Raw genomic sequence first — 20,435 nt, forward strand, 5'->3', positions numbered from 1 at the left:
CGCCCCCGCCCTGTTCTTACCCTAATCTTGCATGTAAGGGTGCACTTGATCCTCCAGAGTACACTGGGCCAGCCCCCCCATTTCTCCTTGTAAGGACAGAAATCTAAGAAACTTAGGTAATGTCTCCGGGTTTATCCAACCAAAGGTGAGTCTTTGACCCTAGTGAGGAGAGTATTCCAGTGAAAGCCCACAGCTGCAGCTTGCAAAGGAAGCTGGGTTGGGGATGGGCTTGGGTCAAGTCTAAAGATTTGGCCAGTGTCTCCCCAGATGGGGGCAGACTGGCTAATAACCAGAGTGCCAGAGCTGGGCGTTTGACAGAATTCTTGACTGCTCCTGGCTTTCCCTTTTCGATGATGATACGCCACAGCCACAAACCATATTTTTGTTAAGTGTCTTCAATATCCTTGATGGTATGTCTGAAAATTTCCCTCATATTCTTGTAGTCAAGAGCATTGGGTGGTATTGAATCAAGTTTAAAAAAAAAATTGAAGAAACCACCCATTCCTTTAAGTTACATTTAATAACAGTGACAATGACCAACACTGAGCAGTTGCCTTGTGCTCTGGTCACAGCACTGGCTTATTAACATACTCTTACCACTCAGAGAGAGGGACACTGAGAACAGAAATGGTAAACATTGTAAGAATAAAATGAGAGTCAGAAGCAAATGGGAGGAACTCTGAGTCAGGAATTTGGCAAAGATCAGGGGAAACAGTGACCTGAGATAATGGGGGGGTTCATCTTTGGGGAACTGGAGGAAATTCTTGGCGCCTGGAGACAGCAGGGCAAAGAGGAAGAACCTGGCTGCCCAGGTGAGCCAGGCTCCGGCATTCTATCCCCACATCCCCGTGGACATGTTTATTAGGGTCCATTGGCCAAATGGCAAGCTCCAGAGATCAGGCAATAGTGGGTGTTCCGTGGATTTCAAGGTCCTAGAACCTTCTTTATGTTTCTTCTTCATCTGTAAAATAGCCCAGTGAAATTTGCCATTGACTCCCCAGGAAGATGTTGATATGATCATCTGTGACCCTATTAGATAAAGAACCAATGTGTTGTAAATATTTCCAACAAACAGGAGGCTTTATGTTCTATCAAAATTGCAGCACTTGTCTAGTAGATTTGCTTTATGTAAAGAGATTAGGTAGATCTTTTGGAACATATTTTAGACTAAAATGTTTAAGAAGCTGTATTTGAGGTTTACTGACGGAAAACATTCCATTACCAAAAAAGCAAAGGATGCATTTAAGTAGGATTGACTTCCTACTAAATCTTTCCAACTGGACTTCCATACTGCCTACATCAATAAATGCCTAGTGCTCAGGTTTGGATGAGCTATTAAAAACCCTGCTCCCTTCAAAGGGCACTACAGTAGCAATGATAAGCCTGAAACAGCAGAGAGAACAGGCTCTGAGAACCTTTCTGGATGCCCTCTCTTCACAATGGAGAGAAACAATTTCACAACGGGGCTACACTGAAAATGCCCTGGGGCCAGAGAAATATGTCATCCCTGTATGAGCCCTGCTTAGGTCTCACTCAAAGGACTATGTGGACATCAGGTTCTTTGCTGCTGTTAAAGCTGTCACCATCCCTGTGGCCACTTCCTGGTGGCAAAGTGGGGACCTAGGATCCCGGGTCAACTTGACTCAGAATGAAGGTGCATGGTAGTGGGGAGAAAATAGAATTGGTGGATGCAGAGATGGTTCCCCACTGTGACCATGCCATAGGGATGCCAAGACCCTGCCCTGGGGTCCTTTCCAGTATCCCTGGAAATGGTGACCTCTGGCCACTGGGTTGGTGTCGGCCAACAGGTCACAAGCTCCTCCACCTGTGTCTGATCCCTGTCTGCTCTCTGCCTTTCTTGCACCACCTGCATATAGCTGCCTTACCTCAAAGCCAGAGAAGCTCGACACCGTCAAGTGAAATTGGAGCCACTCCCCCAAGCAGCCCCCACCACATCCTAACCTGGCAGACTGGGTGAGTTCTCCTTCCATGTTCTTCACTGTGTCAGCTCGGAAGAGTGTCATAGATATTCAGATCCTAGTGACATAAGGATAAGTCAGTAAATGGACGATGAGCGTTCGTCACTGGGAAGTGTCTTCAAGAGAAGTCCCATGATCCGCTGTCATCTCTGCCTATTCCTTTCCCTGGCTGTGCCTTTATAGAGGTGAATCGTCTGTGTTCTCTTAAAGTAGACAGTGGTCCTTGGGATGTGGGGAGATGGAAGCAGGAAGTGGGACTGTGCTGCTTTGGTCAGATTTCCAGACAGCATTTGATTTCAGTTGGGATTATACGCAGGCACGAATGTCAGAGGGAGAAAGAGAGCTGAAGACAGCAAATACCCTGAGAGGCAGGTGAAACGGCCACTGTCTTAGGATGTCTCAGGATGCAAGAAAAAAGGCTGTGTCCTGGCCAAGCACTTGCTCTTTATCAACACACAAAGGAGATCAGGCGCCCTGAAACCTTCAGCGGAAGCTGTACACAGCAAAATAAATGAAACCGACAGGCGGCTCTTTTGATAGGCTGACATGTTCGCCTACAGCATTATCATCTCGGGGCCAGTGAGGCTGTTCGGACCTAGTGGAGGGTCTGGCAGACACAGGTAACCCACCTGGCCCTACAGCACCTGCCTCTTCTGTTGCCCCTGAGACATCACTCTAAGTAGATGTTATGTTCTGTCAACATCTGTTGGTTAGAGGAGTAAGGAGTCCCCTTCCTCAGTTTGGTTCCTGGTTTAGTGCAGCATCAGGGGGATGTCTGGGAAAATCTGACAACTGGCTGTGAGTTGAATCATGAGAAAAGCACAATTCCAGAATTGGCTCTAATACCTGCCTTTCAGGCTCTCATACTTGGCTGTTTTTTTTTTTTTTGAGATGGAGTCTCACTCTGTTGCCCAGACTGCAGTGCAGTGGTGCAATATCAGCTCACCGCAACCTCCACAGTTCAAGTGATTCTCCTGCCTCAGCCTCCCTAGTAGCTGGCATTACTAGTGTGCATCACCACACCTGGCAAATTTCTAGTAGAGACAGGGTTTCACCACGTTGGCCAGACTGGTCTCGAACTCCTGACCTTAGGTGATCTACCCACCTCGGCTTCCCAAAGTGCTGGGATTACAGGCACTGGCCGGCATTTTTATTCCTGCAGGTTTATCTGTAGTAATTTTTTACACAAGGTTTTCTTGAGCCTTCATTTTTGGTAAGAGAGAAAGGGTTCTAACACTGAGTGCTTGCTGTGTACTCAAAGGCTGGGAGCAGCTTCTAACACACAGCTCATATAATCCTTATCGTCCCCTGGCAACAGAAATACCCAGATGTTTTAGTTTCATAGATGAGGCTCAGAGGAACTAAGTGCCTGGCCCAAAGTCTGACAGCTGGAGGGAGCTGGAATCCTAGCTCTGCCCTCTGTGACCCCAAACCCTGTCTTTTCCCACTATACCGGTAGTTAAGTGTGGTCCCAAAGCAGCAGCACGTGAGAGCCTCACCCGGGATCTTATCAGAAATGCAAATTCTCAGGCTCACCTGTAACCTAAAAAATTCCATAACTCTGGGGGTGGAGCCCAGCAGGCTGCTTTCTGATAAGCCCTCCAGGTGATGCTGACACACACTCAAGTTTGACCATCACTGAATAATCCCATGCTGCCTCTAATTCCTTTTAAAATAAGGGAAACTGGAGCCCCAACTCGCTGTTCCTGTGTCTGCTCCTACTTCTTGGGCTGTCTGTCGGGCAGTAGCTGCCCCTCTGTCCTTAACCCTAGATCATTAACACCTACTCACGTACCACCCACACCCCAGCTCTCACCTGTGTGGCCAGGCAGCCTCTGCAAGGTTTAGGGTCTAAGAGTCTCACCAAGATTAACTCATAAAAGAATGACACATCTTTCATATATATAATACATACCTCCAGTGACTAAACAAGAAACTTAAGATCCCTCTGTAGATCTTTTCTGAATCATGCGCAGTCTCACCCGATCCAAATATATGATTGTATTTGGTAACAGGCTCTGAAATGTACAAGCACTCCTCAGGGTCCTATGCATATAAGATGGTCTTGAAACTTGCCTATTTCCCCATCTACAGCTAGTGAGGACTCAAGACAAATTTGAAACAAAACAGCTATTTTGGTTCTTACGTAAACTCTTTGCTATGGTGTGACACGAAATGAGGCCAGGGTAAAAAGTGCCAAAGAGGGCCCATCCCTCCTAACAAATTACGTCTTTTGACTCAATTATGGGGACTGAAAGTACTGCATGACTTGTATGATCTGTTGCTAACTCAGGTATCTAATCAGTAGGCCTTTCGGATGTATTACTAAGCTGCTAATCGTGTCTGTCAGTTTCTCTCTGTAACATGACCTCTCTTCTCTTCCTCCTCCTGCTTTCCTTTGTTCAGAGAAGCAACAGAAAACTCACCCATTCTGGATGGGTCTGAGTCTCCACCTCACCAAAGTACTGATGAATAGAGGTACCGTAAGAGGAGTTTTGTTCCTACTGCCCATGAGTCTGTGGTCCCACATGTGCTGCATGTGTGTTGCTTTTCTCCGTGTCACTGTTTCCACAAGGATACATCTGAATGCTGTATTTATGCCTTATTTCCAGATACGTGGAGAACTATATGTTTTTAGATGGAGGTTCTTACATCAGATGTTAGATATTCCCAACACTGCTTCCCAGAAAAGACCCCCAGAGTATGTTTTATTTTGAGACAGAGTCTTGTTCTGTTGCCCAGGCTGGAGTGCAGTGGCGTGATCTTGGCTCACTGCAACCTCTGCCTCCCAGGTTCAAGCGATTCTCCTGCCTCCCTAGTAGCACACGTGGCTAATTTTTGTATTTTTAGTAGATACGGGGTTTTGCCATGTTGGCCAGGCTAGTCTCGAACTCCTGACCTTAAGTGATCTGTGCGCCTGGCCCCAAAGTATGTTTTAGACTCACCATGTTCTACCTATATTCAAATATTTGTAGATATTTTACTGTTAGTAATCAGTGTCCCTGAAAAGAATAGCATCGCTGCAATGTAAGTTTCAAAGCACCAAGGGCAGACTGAGTTGATCCAGAAGCACCCCCATCGTTTCATCCCAGCATTCTTAACAGCTGTGCTGAGTACCAAAGGCTATGAGCACTGCTTTTCGAAATGTCCATAAGCCAGCATTTTTATTGCTACCACCATCACCCAGGAGCTCGTTAGAAAGTTAGACTCCTGGGCACCACCCTGGCCTACTGAACCTAGTGTGCATTTAACAAGATTCCTGAGTGAATAAAATGCATGTCAAAATTTGCAAAGCACAGGGGCAGAAAACACCTGGTCTGGTTCCTAGCCCCAGGACCCTTACAGTCTATCAGGAGATATACGAGGAGCATGAGAAACTGCCACACTTATGTATTCAGTGCTCTAAGACTTCGAAACAAAACGCTGAGAGGATTCAGAAATGCGAGGGTCACTTTTGAGTTCACGGAGATGTTATGTGAGCCTGGCTCAGAAGCCTGCGGTGGGAGGAGGGGGTTGAGACAGGGAGAGACCATTCCAAGTGCAAAAACACGGATGCACAGACAAGGGTCAGGGGTGGTTAACAGAGAGTCTTGTTTCCCGTAGAGAAAAAACTGGACTTTTGACAAGCACGGACAATATTGCAAAGTTGGCAGATGGGGAATCAGGGGACAGGGACTTAGGCTTTGGAAGGAAGGTAGACCACCCCCCGGCCAGTGCCAGAAAAAAGAAGAGATTTTGAGATAGGATGATGTCATGAGAGCAGTATTTTTGAAGTAGGAAGTGAAGTAGGAAGAATGGCCTTTTTCTCCCCCAGTATGGGAGGGCCAATCATCTCATCTGCTAAGGTGATGGAGGTAGGGATGATAGCCAGAACTAGAATTAACCAGGTTTGAAAGAGCTGCTGTGGAAATGTAGGCACATCTGCTTGAAATATCTACATGCATACATGTGTGCACATGCAGGGACACACCTACATATACTGAGCAACAGCACCTTCCCAGACCAGGCAAGACAGGATGCCTCTAGAGGGCCTCGTCCCCAACTGCAGGACTATTCAACAACCCAAGTATGTGCTACCAGTTGTTCTGTAAGTTATACATTTACAAAAATAATTCAGTTTGAAATTCCTCCGTCCCAGCAGCCCCACCTCCCTATGCCAAGCACTTATAAACCACACAATCCTGTGAGATGTGGGTGAATTTGCCATCTGTCTGGTATCAGAGGGCCCCTGGCCAGTACGCTTTGCAGGCCACACGTCTCTGAGCATAGTGCTGGGAAAGCGCATTCTTCCTGTGGAAAACAGGCACTGGCCCTCACAGATTCTGACGTTGTCACTTCTGTGACCCAGACTGCCCAGTGCTAAGCTGCTCTCCTGGGTCACAGTTTAAAGAGCACAGCTACATCTTCATCCTGCCCCAGCTCATGGTCCAGTGAATGATGGACTTAGCTTTACTAGGGCAACTATTTAGTGGCCCCATTTGTATTATTCATGAAGAATAAATGCTTCCTAAATGGTCTCTCTCATTAATTTTGCTTTCGTAGCACATGGCATTCCTTGACTATTACCCTAAAATTGAATTTGTACTGAAAGGCTTAGCTGAGCAGCCAGAACAAGGGTCTCTTCCCCCAACTTGAGAATAAACTTGAGAATAAGAGACCAATACATGAAGCAACATTTATAGCTTTAAAACTACCTTACATACTTCAGTAATGATGGGGAAGCACTAAGAAAGATTAAGACATCACAATTTTGGAAAAACACATCTTTACCTCGTTTCCTCCAGCTCTAGTTTCCTCCGAGGCAGGAGCAGGCCAGGGTTTCCATACTGTGGCCCCTCGGAGAGCCACCTGAGAACCAAACCACCGATCCAGCATCTCCCACCCCATCATCCAGATCCCAATGCCCTGTCATGTATGGGTTCTGTGACCCAGAAGGAGAACAGCACAGGGTTAGGCTAAGGGTTAGGCTCTTCACATACCGAATAAACCACCACAGGAACCCTCAATCTCATCTACTGCCTTATCCAGTCACTGCTTTGAACTCGGTGGTCTCCCCTTGAGCCTTTATGATCAATACATAGTGGACTTTTAGTCCCTGTGAAGCAGGTTATATTGTCACAATTATTACTCTAACAGTAATAGTTTGAACCAGAAACTGTTCAGGATCCAACATACAAGATAAGTCAACCTCATTTTATAATATTAGCCTATTTAAGAGTGTTTTTCAAAGTGTGTTCTGTGGATCTTCATAGGTGATACTGTTCCAGAAGTTCTGGGGCAAACAGTAATCCAGGACTTCTCAGAACCTTTAATATATGTTTCATATACATTTACATTTCAGGCCTCTGAAAGGCAGACTCCTGAAATGTATTTATCCATGGAACCTTTTTTTTTCCCCTCAGAGCAACTCACAGGACTACTTTGGGAAACACTGGCTACAGTGGTTCCTTAGATCTCATGAAGCCCCTTAGGGAAGTTTTGTCCCAAACAGAGCCAGATCATGTTCGTGTTAGAAACAAACATTTCATCAACAGTTTAAGAAACTACTTACATGTGCCAGTATTCGTTAGTTACATATGAAAGACTCAGTTTAACAAGCGTAAGCAAACAAGAGCATGTACCAGCTGATGTCACTGGAGCCTGGGCTGGCTGGGTCTCGTTCCATCTCTAGCTCTGCTTCCTCCTCCTGTTAATTTCGTTCTCGGGAGGAAATGACATCTCTGTGGTTTCAAAGCTGCTCAGGCACATGGCCATCTTTGAACCAGGGATTGTGATTGTGATCGGGGGACTCTCATTGGCCCGGCCCCACTGGGTTCCTTGTCCCCTGGTCCCCCTGGGAGTGAGGATGGCAGCATGGTGGAGAGCACCACCAGGACCACATGGAATTAGGGAGAGATTGTCCCCCTAAGAGAAACACAGGACCCCTGGAGGGCCCAACCGCCTCTCCCCTTAGAAGTTTTTCAGTCAGGCACAATTTCAAAAGTCAGCTCAGGGTGGAAAGAAAGTTTGCAGGACAGGTATCCCAGAAACGTCCACTTACCACCTACATATAGTAATACCCGTGGCCAGTGTCATAATCAAGGGCCTTTTCTTACTTTACTTCTGAAGCTGGTTTATTTCTGGTGCTCCAAGCACAGGACTCTCATTAAAATCCACCAGTATGTGCACAGATGCCTTGGGATTTTCCAGCTTTCGTGGATTTTCAGGCCAGATGAGAAACATTTACAACATCCAGTTGTTCCTAGAGAGGTTAGCAAATGAAACAAAGCTGGGGATGACTGCTGATTCTCAGTCGTGAAGCTGTGTTTGGTACTGAAATGCTCCTAAAACTCACCTGCTCCGAACTACATTGGGTTAGGGTCCCCTCCTGTCACCCATCCCTCACCACTCCCCTAGCCCTCCCCACGGGGAGATCAGTTGCAGGAGACGAATTCAACGGGCTCATTCAGGATCATTGGAGAGAAGCTGTTTTTCCTAATCATGATCCCTAGTAATGACTATCGGCTTCCACCTATCTATGATTGCTTCTCGAGATTTAAGAATTACTTCTACCCAACCTAAATGGTGATACCTACCTAAAATACTTTAAAAAAAAAAAAAAAAAAAGCCTTTTATTTTCTTCTACAGACTTTCCTGTATATTTTAAATGAACACACTTTTATAATCACAAAACAATACATGTTATTTAGAATAAAGCAACGTCACCATTTTTTTAAAACTTTTAAAACACAATTCAAAATACCACCACAGTTTCACTATAGGGAAACCTCACATTTCGAATGTTCTTCCAGGACAGAATGAAAATGTCCTAGTGACATCTGGTTAGCCCTGGGGTCTCACGGAGGACAATCCCGGCAGCTGTCCCGTGGGAAAAGTCCCCTGAGGATAGCCCAGAGGGTCTGCCTTCGGCTGCATCTGAGGATCACCTGGTGGGAGCTTTGGCAGCTCCCAGCGCTCAAACACACCCCAAACCAATTAGGCCATTGTCTCCCGAGGCGGGGCCCAGGCATGAGTATTTCTGAGAGTTCCCAGGTGCTCCCTGGATGCAGCCACGTTGAAGAACCAGCGCACTGAGTAAGCATTACCTTACGTTTTCCTCCTTCACAAATGCTCTAGGTTTCAGGCGGCCCCTTTGTGTGGATTCTGGGGCCTTCTGTACACGCAGCACTGTTGAGGGTCTCAGGCCTCACTGCTCTGAACAGGAAAGACTCGTGATTAGCACAGGGCCCTGTCAAGGTGAACACATCCTTCTCAGTCTAGGCCTGGCTGAGCCCGTCCTCCTCCACTAACTGTCTCATCTCCTTTCTTGGGCCTCCCACAGGAGCTACAATGATAGCTGTTTCCTGGATTCCTCCCTCTATCCAGAACTAGCTGATGTCCAGTGGTACGGGCAGGAAAAAGCCAAGCCCGGGACCCTCGTGTGAGCCAGCCCGGCCTAATCTGACCGCCTCAACGCCATTCTGAGATCACCTCACTGCCTCTCATTTGCCTTACCCAGACGCACCGTCACCCTGCACCAGCTTCGGCCCTCAGCACTTTTTTTCTCCTGTCTCCGCATTCCCTCCCCCTCAAAAACCTGACTGAGGAGACACTCTGGAAGGTTCCGGTCCCACTGTGTGTCCCCTGGCGCTCTTGCCCATGGAGAGCCAGACACCAATCCTCAATGGCACCTTGGTGGCTTCCCTCTGCCATGACAGCCCCTAGGCCAGGAACCGTCAGGGGGGCCGGCTGGCATCCAATTCCTGCGGACAAGTAGCATTGGGAGAGAACAAGAAAGGGGACTTGAGTTACAGGGTGACCCAGAAAGACGGTCAGCTGTGTCCAGCCTGCCACCCGTACATAGGCCAATCAAGCACTTCATGAAGAGGAGGCCTCGTGGCATATTCAGTTTACACCTGAAATATTCCTCGATGGGACAGCTTGTGGGGAGTGGCTGTGGGGGAAGGGGAGGATGAGAAAGGAAGCTCCCGACACCAGAGATGCATCGGAGGACCACGATCAGTTCTATGCTGCCAAAGATTAAAAATAAATAAAAACATAAAAAATTAAGAGGGGCCAAGAGGAAGACATTCTTTCTGCAAGGAAATTTCGTTTAAATTCTGAACTACTACTACACATAAGTGTAAGTCAACCCTGTGTAAACTGGTGTCCTCTCTCTAGCCCTCTCCCTTACTGGCCCACGTCTCTCTCCGTAGAGGGCCTGAGAAACTGCCCCAATGCCACGGTGAAGACGAGGGAGTCTTGGCTGGCATTGCCGACTCACAGCCGCCATCCATCTGGACACAAAGGAAGAGAGACCCGCAGGAGTCATGGAGGGCACCGTTAGCCCCGGTCCATGCAGGGGGTTCAGCCAAGCCCAAGACTCAACGCTGCTTTCCTTTCAGGATTTGTAGTAACATAAGGTGATAATGGCCAAAAGTGGTTCTCTCTCATTAAAACAAACCAGTAAAAGCGTATCCTATTTTTTTGCACAAGGTGTTTCATTTTCTTTTTTATGGGAAACCAAGGGAAAAGCACATTGCGATCCATTCAGTGTTTAACTGTTGTGGCTCATTTTCTGTTCGTTAGCACTTGTGTGACAAAAGAGCTCAGATCCGACTTCTCCCATGTGTCACTTATTCCAAGAACCCAACTATGCCCTTAGGTAGAAAGATTTGACTCATGTGTCTACTAGCCAACAGGCAGAGCAGGGTTGAAAAAAATACCAGCTCCCAAAGGGCCCATGTGTCCACATCATCACTTACTGTCATGCACCACATTTGTGTGCAGATACCAAAAGAGAAAAGAAGACAAAAATTAATGTGTGGGAGCTGCACGTTTACATGTGTTTTAAGCTACACTTCAAACACAACTGGAAAGCCATCAATCTTCAAAGGCCTCAAAAATACTTTTATAATAACAAGTGCACAACTTTAGTTGGGTTATTCAAGATGGCACAAAAAGGTTTCCGCAGAGGTGGTGTTGCTGTGCTTTGGGCGCAAGTGGTTGGGGGGTGGGGGGTGGGGGTGGAATTTTTTTCTCACTCTAATGACTTCCTATTGGAAAGACATTGACAGCCAGGGACAGGAGCCAGGGTGGGAGTAGTTTTGTGGGAAAGCAGAACTGAAGTTAGCTTAAGCATAAAAAGAAAAGAAAAATCTTTGCTTTTCATGTATGTGGAATCCAAGAATAACCATAGGCTGTACCAGACCAGGAGGGTAAGGATGGATACTAAAACGAAATAAATACCAAGGTATTCCTTCTGCTGCAGCCTGGAGACCACCGAGAGTCGAGCTGGGGCGCACACACCTGGCCGGGACAAGGCGGGCCGTGGCCTCCTCCACCAAGTCTCTGTAGACGATTCAGGGCCTGCTTTCCCCAGCTCCATGCATGGCTAGACTGGTGATTCCAGCATGCAGAAGGGATTAATATTCCCAGAACGCTTTAAGTGTACACCTGCAGGACAAATAGAAACCGGTTATGATATTATTAAATGATTCTAGGGATTCATTGGGGGATTTTTTTTTTGCTTTTATTTTCATGGTTAGAGCTACAAAGAGCAGTGATTTTTTTTTCTCCCTTCCCCATTCGGAAACATGATACATAGGGCCATTTTTCTTTCTCCCAAAGAAGATTCATGAAGAGTCAGACTGAACTGTGTGCAACACGAAAAGTCAAAAGGGAAAAGGAAGGTGATGAGGTTACGTGGTTACAGGTTCTACACCATGCAGAGTAGCTTGAAATCTAGTCTGGAGAAAACCGGATCAAGATTCTAGCCCACTTGAGTTGCAAGGAATGAGAGGCAAAAATTCTAAAGACTTGGGTTATGTTTTCAATTCGGGGGACAGAGAGAAATGGAGTGGGAACAGGAATTACAGTTCCAGCAAACATCATGATAGTCTGGTAGTCAAGACAGAGATTAAGTAAAACAGGTTTTACTGTTTAGCTGAGTTCAGTTAATACAAAATGTACATAAAACGTTAGTCCTTTGAGACTGACATGATTAATGATCAGTGTGGTGGGAAATGATGTAGTTATTGTACACATGCACTTGCAAACTCTTTATCCCTATTCCTTTAAAACAAAATAAGGTGAAATATGAAGTCCCTGGTCTGATATAAAGCCCCTATTGGATTCTTCGGATGCGTAAAAGAAATGGCCTGTTTCAGCCAGAAGACTGGTGAAAACTCATACATCAGACTTATGTTGTGAGCCAGGTTGATTTTTTATTTTATTATATGCAGGTGAGTGTTGAAACTGTTAAAATTCCAATTTGTTTTCATTCAGTATTAGTTTAGTTCTAAATATAGCAAACCCCATCCAGGTGCTATCAGACGACCAGTTACTGCTTAGTTAACTAGGTGTAAAGTTTTACATATACATTAATGTCAATAGTTTATTACAAGTTGTGTAAAATGGAGTCTAGTTTAATAATGGGGGAAAAAAGATTAGGTTGCTCCTGAAACTGACTGTAGAGCATGTAAAATGATTTTACTGGATTCTGTTCAACTGTAATCAATGAAAAAGATGTACGTTGTAGACAAAGTTGCAGAATTAAAAAAGAAATCTGCTTTTAATTTATTCTTTTTGTATTAAGAATTTGTATAGTACCTTTACATTTTGCAAAACAGTGTTGTCAACACTTATTAAAGCATTTTCAAAATGAAAAGATCCCAGTTGCCTCCTGGAGATTTTGTTTCTTTGTCTGTCAGCGAGAAATGCCTGTGTGTGCTCCGGGAATCTGTAATTCAGGTGCTTGTGTCCTCAGTGGGCTCCTTTACTAAAGTCAATCTGTAGATAGTATTTTTATGGCCTTGCTAGATGATATAGAGAAGCTTGGTTTGTTCAGCAGAGGCAAATTCCCTCTTATTCTAGTTTCCTTTTGTTAACTGTACAAGATAATATTGTCTAAATTATGTATTCCTCCTACTACAAAAAAAGACTTGAGGTTAGAGGTCTTTATGAGGATACTATCTCAGCTTTTGCATCACTGTTCACTGCAAACAGCTGCCCATGTTGTAAAACGTTCCAGCATGTGTACTGTCCCCACAGGACAGTCCACAGCGAAGGAGCAATGAAGGAAGTTAGGCTTTGAGGGATCGTCTTTAGTCTCTCCATGTTGTCCCTCGTTCCATGTAGGGTGCAGAGGGTCACTCTCACAGGCTGCTCAGGCTCTCTGTGACTAAATTAACCCTCTGTGCTCACACTGCAGCTCAAACCCTGCCAATGACTCTCTAAATCACATCACCAGAGCAAGTGCCTACTGGGACTGCAAGTACAGAGTCCCTGACTTATGGATGAAATGATGACTGGCTGACTTGAATAGCGACTGCTGCAATCAAATCCCTGGCCCCCTAACTTAATAGGCATCTCTTCCTAGCAAAACTGGAAGTCTGGCCTCCAATAGCATCCCTGGATGAAAAGCTCCTGGATGGGAAGCCTTGCAGAAGCCTTGGCCGCTAGAGCCAGTTGATGCTGCCAAAAAGGAAAACAATCCACTGAGAATCACATCTGGATGTAAGCCCACCAAGAGAGTGTTCTCTACTTCCTACACCCTAAAAACTGCCCGTTGGAGAGCCAGAAGCCCCTCTCCTTGGGGAAGCAACCAGGTCATCTCAAAATCATCTACACTTGAAAAAAGGGAAAGGGACCTCATGTAAGTCTTTTACATGTAAATATGTCACAGCTCAGTAAATTAACCTATTATCCTCTCATTAAGCTCTACCACATGAAAGCAACTGGTAGATAGGAAGATCCTCTTCCCATTTCTTTCCCACTCCTTCCTACTTTTCACCTCTTCATCTATCAATCTGTTTATCTAGCTCCCCTTTCACTGTGCCAAAAAAAAGTGATTCCAAACAGTTGATTATTAGAGAACACAAAGTGAACACCCCACTCCTGGTAGAACATATTGCAAACAACCAGCTCTTTATTTTCCCAGAATACCAGTTCAGAAAGGCTCTATGTAAAACTCTCTAAATATAGCAGTGTGAAGTCATCCCTGATGAGAGCCAGCAGGCAGACAATGGGTCTCCAACAAAGTCATTTCATCGCACATTTGGTGCAGAGTTCCAGTTCTTAAAAGCTGACTCTCATGGATGAGACAAACAGGCACACAACTACATATATGGGGAAAGGAGGACACTAACATTAAACAGGAGGAAGAGATTAAAATTATTCCCAAGGATAAGAGATCAACAGGGCATCTCTCATTGGTTACCTGAGTTGAGTGGTCAGAGATGGCAGGGAAAAAGTAGAAGAGCTGCAGAGGTATAACCTTTATGCCTTGCACAAAGTCATGCTCCCAGCAAAGTCGGTATCTACTTCGGCAACAGCTGAAGAACCTGCACTGCATTCGGAAGAATAAAACAATGTGGAGAGTAATCTCAAGAGTCCATGGGATTATAAAGGCACCAAGATTGATTTTTTAAATCAGAAACACATTTCTACCTTCATAAATTTTTATCCTCACAAGCTAATTATTTTCTCCTTCATTTATCCATTTTCTCTTAAACCCACTCCAATTATGTTTTCATCCCCTCCCCACTCTACTAAACCCACTCTTGCCAAGGTCAATGACAATTCCCTGCAATGCCAAATCCAATGGTTCACTCGCTGTTCTCATTTAATATCACTTGCCAGCAACACTTTCTGGAGTGTGAAGAAGTGGGACACTTCATTGAAACACTTTCTTCACTGAGATGTCAGGATGCCACATTGTCCTGGTTTTCCACCTGGTTTCGCAGTCCAGGGCTCTCCTTTTCAATCTCCTTGGTAGTTTTTCTTCCCTGGCTTCTTAACATTGGAGTGTCCCCGGGCTCAGTCCTTAGACTCCTTCCCTTTATTATTGACAACTACTCCTTAAACTTCCCATCTAGTCTCATGGCTTTAAATGCCATCTTTACAATGATGACACCTATATTTATCCCTATATCCTAGACCTCTCTAAAAGTTGCACATCCCATTGCCTACACAACATCCCCACGTGGATGTCTAATGTGCTAACATGTCTTGAACTAAACTCCTGACTGTCCCCTCCAAACCTCACCATGAATGGCCCTACCCAGCTTAGTTACAGGCAACTCTAGGCCTTCCAGTGCTCAGGTCAAAACTCTTGGAATCATTCAAGCTTTCTTTTTCATCAGCTTTCCTTTCCCCACACCTCACATCTGCACAAACAAAACAGATGCAAATTCCCTGCCCTTATAAGACTTAAATTACATTGGAAGTGGAGGGGGCCAATAGAAAGTAAATTAGATAACATAATAGATAAGAAAGCAGGCCAGTGGAAGATTTAGCCTATGACAGAAGGAGGAACAGCTTTTTCTCCAAATCAAGTAAGACAAGATGCTGGTAGGTTTGGAGGTAGAAATAGACCCTTAAGATTGCCTCCATATTCAAGTTGTATGAGAAGGGTAGCTGAGGCCACCCTCCAAGTGAGATGAAAAGGAGGCAGCAGGGTAGGATCAGGAGAGAGCAGAGGTATCAGGAGAGCTATGGCAGGCAGGATCTGGCTGACATCGGACGCTTAGATTGTGAATTTTCTCCAGAGCAGTTACCGTCATGTCAGAGCATGGGAGGAGAGAGGTTGGAATGATTCTGGCTTGGGTGCTGTCATCGGGTGTGGCAGGACAACAAAAGCATGTGAGAGCAAAAGGGACTGGAGGGCGACTGAAATGATGATAATGGGATCCAGACTGACTTTATAAAGAGAAAACGGAAGCTGAGAAGGTGCTATTAAGTAGGAGAAAACAGACTGAATGGACAGAGGTCTCGAGGAGACTGAGGAACAGCAGGGTGGGAGTGAAGGAGGGAGCAAGGAGAGGTCTTTATGACCAGGGTGTAGGTAAAACATTAGTTTCCCCTAATCTTGCAGCTATCCCCATGGGGGTGAATCACATCATCTAGGGAGGGATCCCTATGTTGTGTTGAGGAAAGCTAGTGGAAAATTTCACCTGAGCTTGGGATTGCATAGAAGAGGACCTGGGTCTCATGGCTGTTTTCCAGGAGCTGAAAACCTGGGTGCCTGTTCTATCTCGAACCAAGATCACAGCAATTATTCTAAGGGAGATGATTGAAAAAACAACCGTCAACCAGATAGTCAAGAGGTGGGAGGCAAAAAGGGGACTCTCAGGTATCACAGAGAGAACCGCAGTAGGAAGTCACCACGCTTAGGGCTGGGAACCAGAGGCAAGTCTGGGATCATTCAAATGTGGAAGCTTTTCCAGGAGCTGGGAGTGAAACCTCTCAGGAGCGGACACCACTCTCCTGGTACTGGCACCTCAGAAATGTGGGGACTCCACAGAGCTCGGATTCAAACCTCTGAGGAGGGGCACCGGCTGATGGTGCTGTGATCTTCGAGTGGAGCGATGACGCTGTTCTACGAGTATGGAAAACTGCACCCTGGAACCCACTATTCCTCCAGGAGTGAACAGCCACTGCTTAGCTTCTGGAGGACGACGGCTGTGCCACCGTTGTTAGAAACAGAAAGCAAACAGAAAGGGGGAGCTCCCTTCTTCCCGCCTCCAGGTTCCAGTCTCTCGTGTCCAATCCTGGTGGACCCTAACAAAAAGCTCTCCAGCAAAGGACAGATGTGGTTTGCAGAGTCTCATGACAAAGCAGAGTGTAAAGATATGTTTGGAGCTGAGACAACAGCTTCACAACCAGCACCCCTACTGACCAGAAATTGGGCCCTTATCCTCTCTGAGTCCTGGCTAGAAATTCCTAATTAAGGGATGAACAGGCTCTAAAATCTCAAAGAGACCTCTAAAATCTACTGCTATACTATTTAAAACAAACTAATTTGTAGCTTTTTAATTTTTAAAAAACCCTATAAAGGACAAAAACACAAGCACTTTTTTTTGGCCCATGTTAGCGTAACGTGAGTTGCTATCTCAGAAGGAATTGTAGTAATAACAAGTCAAAGCATATCAAGCTGCTTTTCCCAAAATGATAAAATCACAATCATGTATTTTCTCAAGTATCTTTCACATCTGTAACAGATATTCAGCAGACAGTTTAATTATCTCAAAGTCTCTTCTTATTCTGATGGAGATTTAGAGAGAATGCAAGAGGAATCAGAGCTAAATGCTTTTGTCCAATAAATTGAGTGATTCAGAATCTTGATGACAGGGCAGAAGAACTCCTTTTGGCATCTGCTCTAGTCCCTGGTTGTCCTTGAGGTGCTTTTAACATCAGTTCCATCTGTGGCTTTTCTGTAACTGAAATCACAATGTACCAACATCCACAGAACCAATTCAGGTAAATGCTATCATACCTATTTTATCTTAGGAGGATGTGGCAAAGTCCGATTTTATTCCAGTTGAAATTAACAAAGACCTCAGCACCATGGCACACTTGCCACAAGTCACTTTTGAAAGTGACTTTGAAAGTCAATAAGTTTGACTTAGTGATTTTGAAAGTCAGTAAGTTTGAGTAATGCATATATTGCTTAGGGACTGAGTTCAACAAAATATAAGGGAAATCCAACTGTGGGAGCTTACCCAATACTGTTCTCATATAACATGAGGCCCAGAGGAAGGCAGCTGTGATGGTTAATTTTGTGTCAACTTGACTGGGGAATATGGTACCCAAATACTTGGTGAAACTCCCAAACATATCTTGGATGTTTTTGGATGAGATTAACATTTGAATTGGTAGACTGAGTAAACAGACGGCCCTCCTCGTGCACACGGGCATCATTCAATCCATTGATGGCCTGAATAGATCAAAAAGGTGGGGTAAAGGAGAATTAGCTCTCTCTAGAATTAGCTAATTCTCTAGAGAATTAGCTCTAGTCTGCCTGCAGACTAGAATTACACCATCAGATATCCTGGTTCTCAGGCCTTTGGACTTAGACTAGAACTTACACCATTGACTGTCTTGGTTCTCAGGCCTTTGGATTCAGATAGGAGCTACACCACAAGCTTTCCTGGGTCTCCAGCTTGCAGGGTACAGATCACCGGACTTCTCAGCTTCTATATCAACCAATTCCTTATAATAAATCTCTCTCCCTTCCCCACGACAACTTTCTTTCTCCCTCTCTATCACCTATCTCTTCTGTTTTTCTGTAGAACCTTAAAAGAGCAGTTCATGTTTTATACAAAATGATTTCATGATGCCATAAAAAAAAAACCAAGCTTTATCTTCTGCTCTGCCATCTTTAGCACGTCTTCATTGTCAAGATTGCAGGATGGCCACCAAGCATCTACGCATCATGATCACAGGCAAAGGACAAAATATGTATGTCAGCTAAGTCTTTCTCTTAGAAAAGCAACAGGTTTCCAGGAAGTCCCACTCACCCACTGACCTGTATCTGTATCTTCTTGGCAGGACCACGTCACATGACCAACCCTAACTGCAAAAGGTCCTGGGAGGACAAGTTGTTTTAACTGTGCATATTACAGTTCTAAACAAATTAGGGCTCTGTTAGTAGAGAAGGAGAGAGAATGAAAGTTGGGTAAGCAACTAGTAGTGTCTACACCACACATATAGAACATGAACTTGCACAACAAAAGAAGCAAAACAAAAGTAGCCATGTCTCAAACGAAATAATCCAATACAACATTTAACAAAAAAAGGGCAAACATTCACATAATTTCCTCTTCTCACAAATCTTACACTCTTAAACATGCCACTATGATGACATCATTAAACAAGAGAACAAGAGAAAGAATTGTTATTTAAGCTTGACATATGATTTGATTTTTAAAATCTATCAGGCAAAGATAGTTGGCAAAGGTTATGTCAGTATCTGAGTCACTCATAAGATTATTTCTCCAATGCATAAAAAGTAACCTGGCACAAAGGGAGGCCACCGAGGGAGAGGTTTATTTGCAATACAGATATCTAGCCAGAATACAGAAAGTATTCAAATCAGAAAGTATCAAATCAGTGAGAAAAAAGCAGGCAATTCAGTAGGGGAAAAATGGACAAAAGTTAAGTATTGAACAGGAATTTCACAAAAGATAATATCCAAATGGCCATTAAGCATATAAAGAAGGTACTCAACTATATTAGTCATTAGAGAAATGCAAATTAAAGCCACAACGTGACAGCATTCTGACTACCAGAAGGGCTAAAATGAAAATGACAGAGGATATATCAAGTGTGGCAAGGAGGCAGAGTAACTGCAACTCTCAAATCCTGCTGTGGGACTGTGTAAACTGGTATAAGCCCTTTGGAAAACTCTTTGACAGTAACTCTAATGGCCAAGTTTATACATACCCTATGTCCCAGAAATTTCATACCTTGGTATATATTCTTGTGAACATAAATATAGAAATTTATATTCACCAAGAAACACATATAAAACATACATGCAAAAACCAGAAACAACTCACGTGTCCATCATCAGTAGAATAAATTGTGAGAGACCGCATCAAGAAGACTGAAAAACCACAACTACACACAGTGGGGATGAATAAGTATCAGAACCCCTACACTGAGTGAAAGAAGTCAAGCACATACTGTTTGATTCCATTTATAGACAGGCAAATTTTTAAACACAGGCAAACGAGGTTCTTTTTGTTTTTTTTGTTTTTTTTTTTTTTTTCGAGACGGAGTCTCGCTCTGCCACCCAGGCTGGAGTGCAGTGGCTGGATCTCAGCTCACTCGCAAGCCCTCCGGTTCACGCCATTCTCCTGCCTCAGCCTCCGAGTAGTTGGGACTACAGGCGCCAATCACAAGCCTCGCTAGTTTTCTTTTTTTTTGTATTTTTTTAGTAGAGACGGAGTTTCACCGTGTTAGCCAGGATGGTCTCGATCTCCTGACCTCGTGATCCGCCCGTCTCGGCCTCCCAAAGTGCTGGGATTACAGGCTTGAGCCACCGCGCCCGGCCTGGTTCTTTTTTTGGAATGATCAAAGCATCCTAAGACTGTGGTGATGGTTATATAACTCTGAATATACTAAAAACCTTTGTACACTTTAAATGGGTACAACTAATGGTATGGGACTTACACGTCCGTAAAGATTTTTTTTTTAATTATGATGTTAGAAATTAGGACCATGGCTATGACTAGAAGAGGGCATGAAGAGATTTCTGGGGAGTTAATAACAGTTACCTTTTCTGATTTGGGTGCTAGTTACTTTGTTTACTTTGTGAAAAACCTATCATGATGTGGTACTCTAGTGATTTTCTGTATGTATGTTATACTGCCAATAAGAAAATTTACATTCAAAGAAATGTAATTTAGCACTGAGTCTTAGGAAATAATCTTCAAAGGGCCAAACCACTGTCCTCTCAACAGACACTTGATGCATAACACTAGACTCCTTGCAACTCTTCTTGCCCCAAACCTATCTCATACTTAATTAATTACTTAATTATTTTTGGGACAGGGTCTCAGTCTGTCACTCAGGCTGGAACGCAGCGGTGTGATCACTGCTCACTACAGCCTCGACCTCCTGGGCTCACACAATTCTTCCACTTCAACCCAAGTAGCCGGGACAACACGTGCACGCCACCACACCCGGCTA

General features: G+C 44.6%; 1 protein-coding gene and 2 long non-coding RNA genes across 17 annotated transcripts in view; 1 reads left to right on the top strand and 2 right to left on the bottom strand.

Moving 5' to 3' along the window:
- Positions 1-12,629, top strand: part of FRMD4A (FERM domain containing 4A) — a 693,308-nt gene extending 680,679 nt beyond the window's left edge. For 9 of the 13 annotated variants that reach the window (XM_009214008.4, XM_009214010.3, XM_009214005.4 and 6 more), the window contains 2 exons: positions 1,878-1,974; positions 9,301-12,629. In XM_009214008.4, coding sequence (XP_009212272.1) covers positions 1,878-1,974; positions 9,301-9,403 — 200 coding nt within the window. In that variant the 3' untranslated portion in view covers positions 9,404-12,629. Of the gene's footprint in view, positions 1-1,877; positions 1,975-4,385; positions 4,761-9,300 lie in introns of those variants that run through there. The other 4 variants (XM_003903401.5, XM_009214011.4, XM_009214006.4 and 1 more) reach the window with 3 other exon arrangements.
- Positions 502-9,363, bottom strand: LOC103887329. Of its 3 annotated transcripts, none has more exons than XR_004177162.1 (5): positions 9,065-9,363; positions 6,750-8,220; positions 3,895-3,997; positions 1,963-2,037; positions 502-1,029 (listed from the first exon to the last, which is right to left on the bottom strand). It is a non-coding gene; the product is annotated as an uncharacterized LOC103887329 (long non-coding RNA). The 3 variants fall into 3 exon arrangements; XR_004177163.1 differs by lacking the exon at positions 9,065-9,363 and having other exon boundaries at positions 6,750-7,679; positions 8,075-8,559; XR_004177161.1 differs by lacking the exon at positions 9,065-9,363 and having other exon boundaries at positions 6,750-8,559.
- LOC116269536 lies at positions 12,188-19,528 on the bottom strand. Its single transcript, XR_004177164.1, has 2 exons — positions 17,462-19,528; positions 12,188-17,179 (listed from the first exon to the last, which is right to left on the bottom strand). It is a non-coding gene; the product is annotated as an uncharacterized LOC116269536 (long non-coding RNA).
- Positions 19,529-20,435: the final 907 nt, after the last annotated feature.

The sequence above is a fragment of the Papio anubis genome, chromosome 11 (assembly GCF_008728515.1).
Source record: "Papio anubis isolate 15944 chromosome 11, Panubis1.0, whole genome shotgun sequence".
NCBI lineage: Eukaryota > Metazoa > Chordata > Mammalia > Primates > Cercopithecidae > Papio > Papio anubis.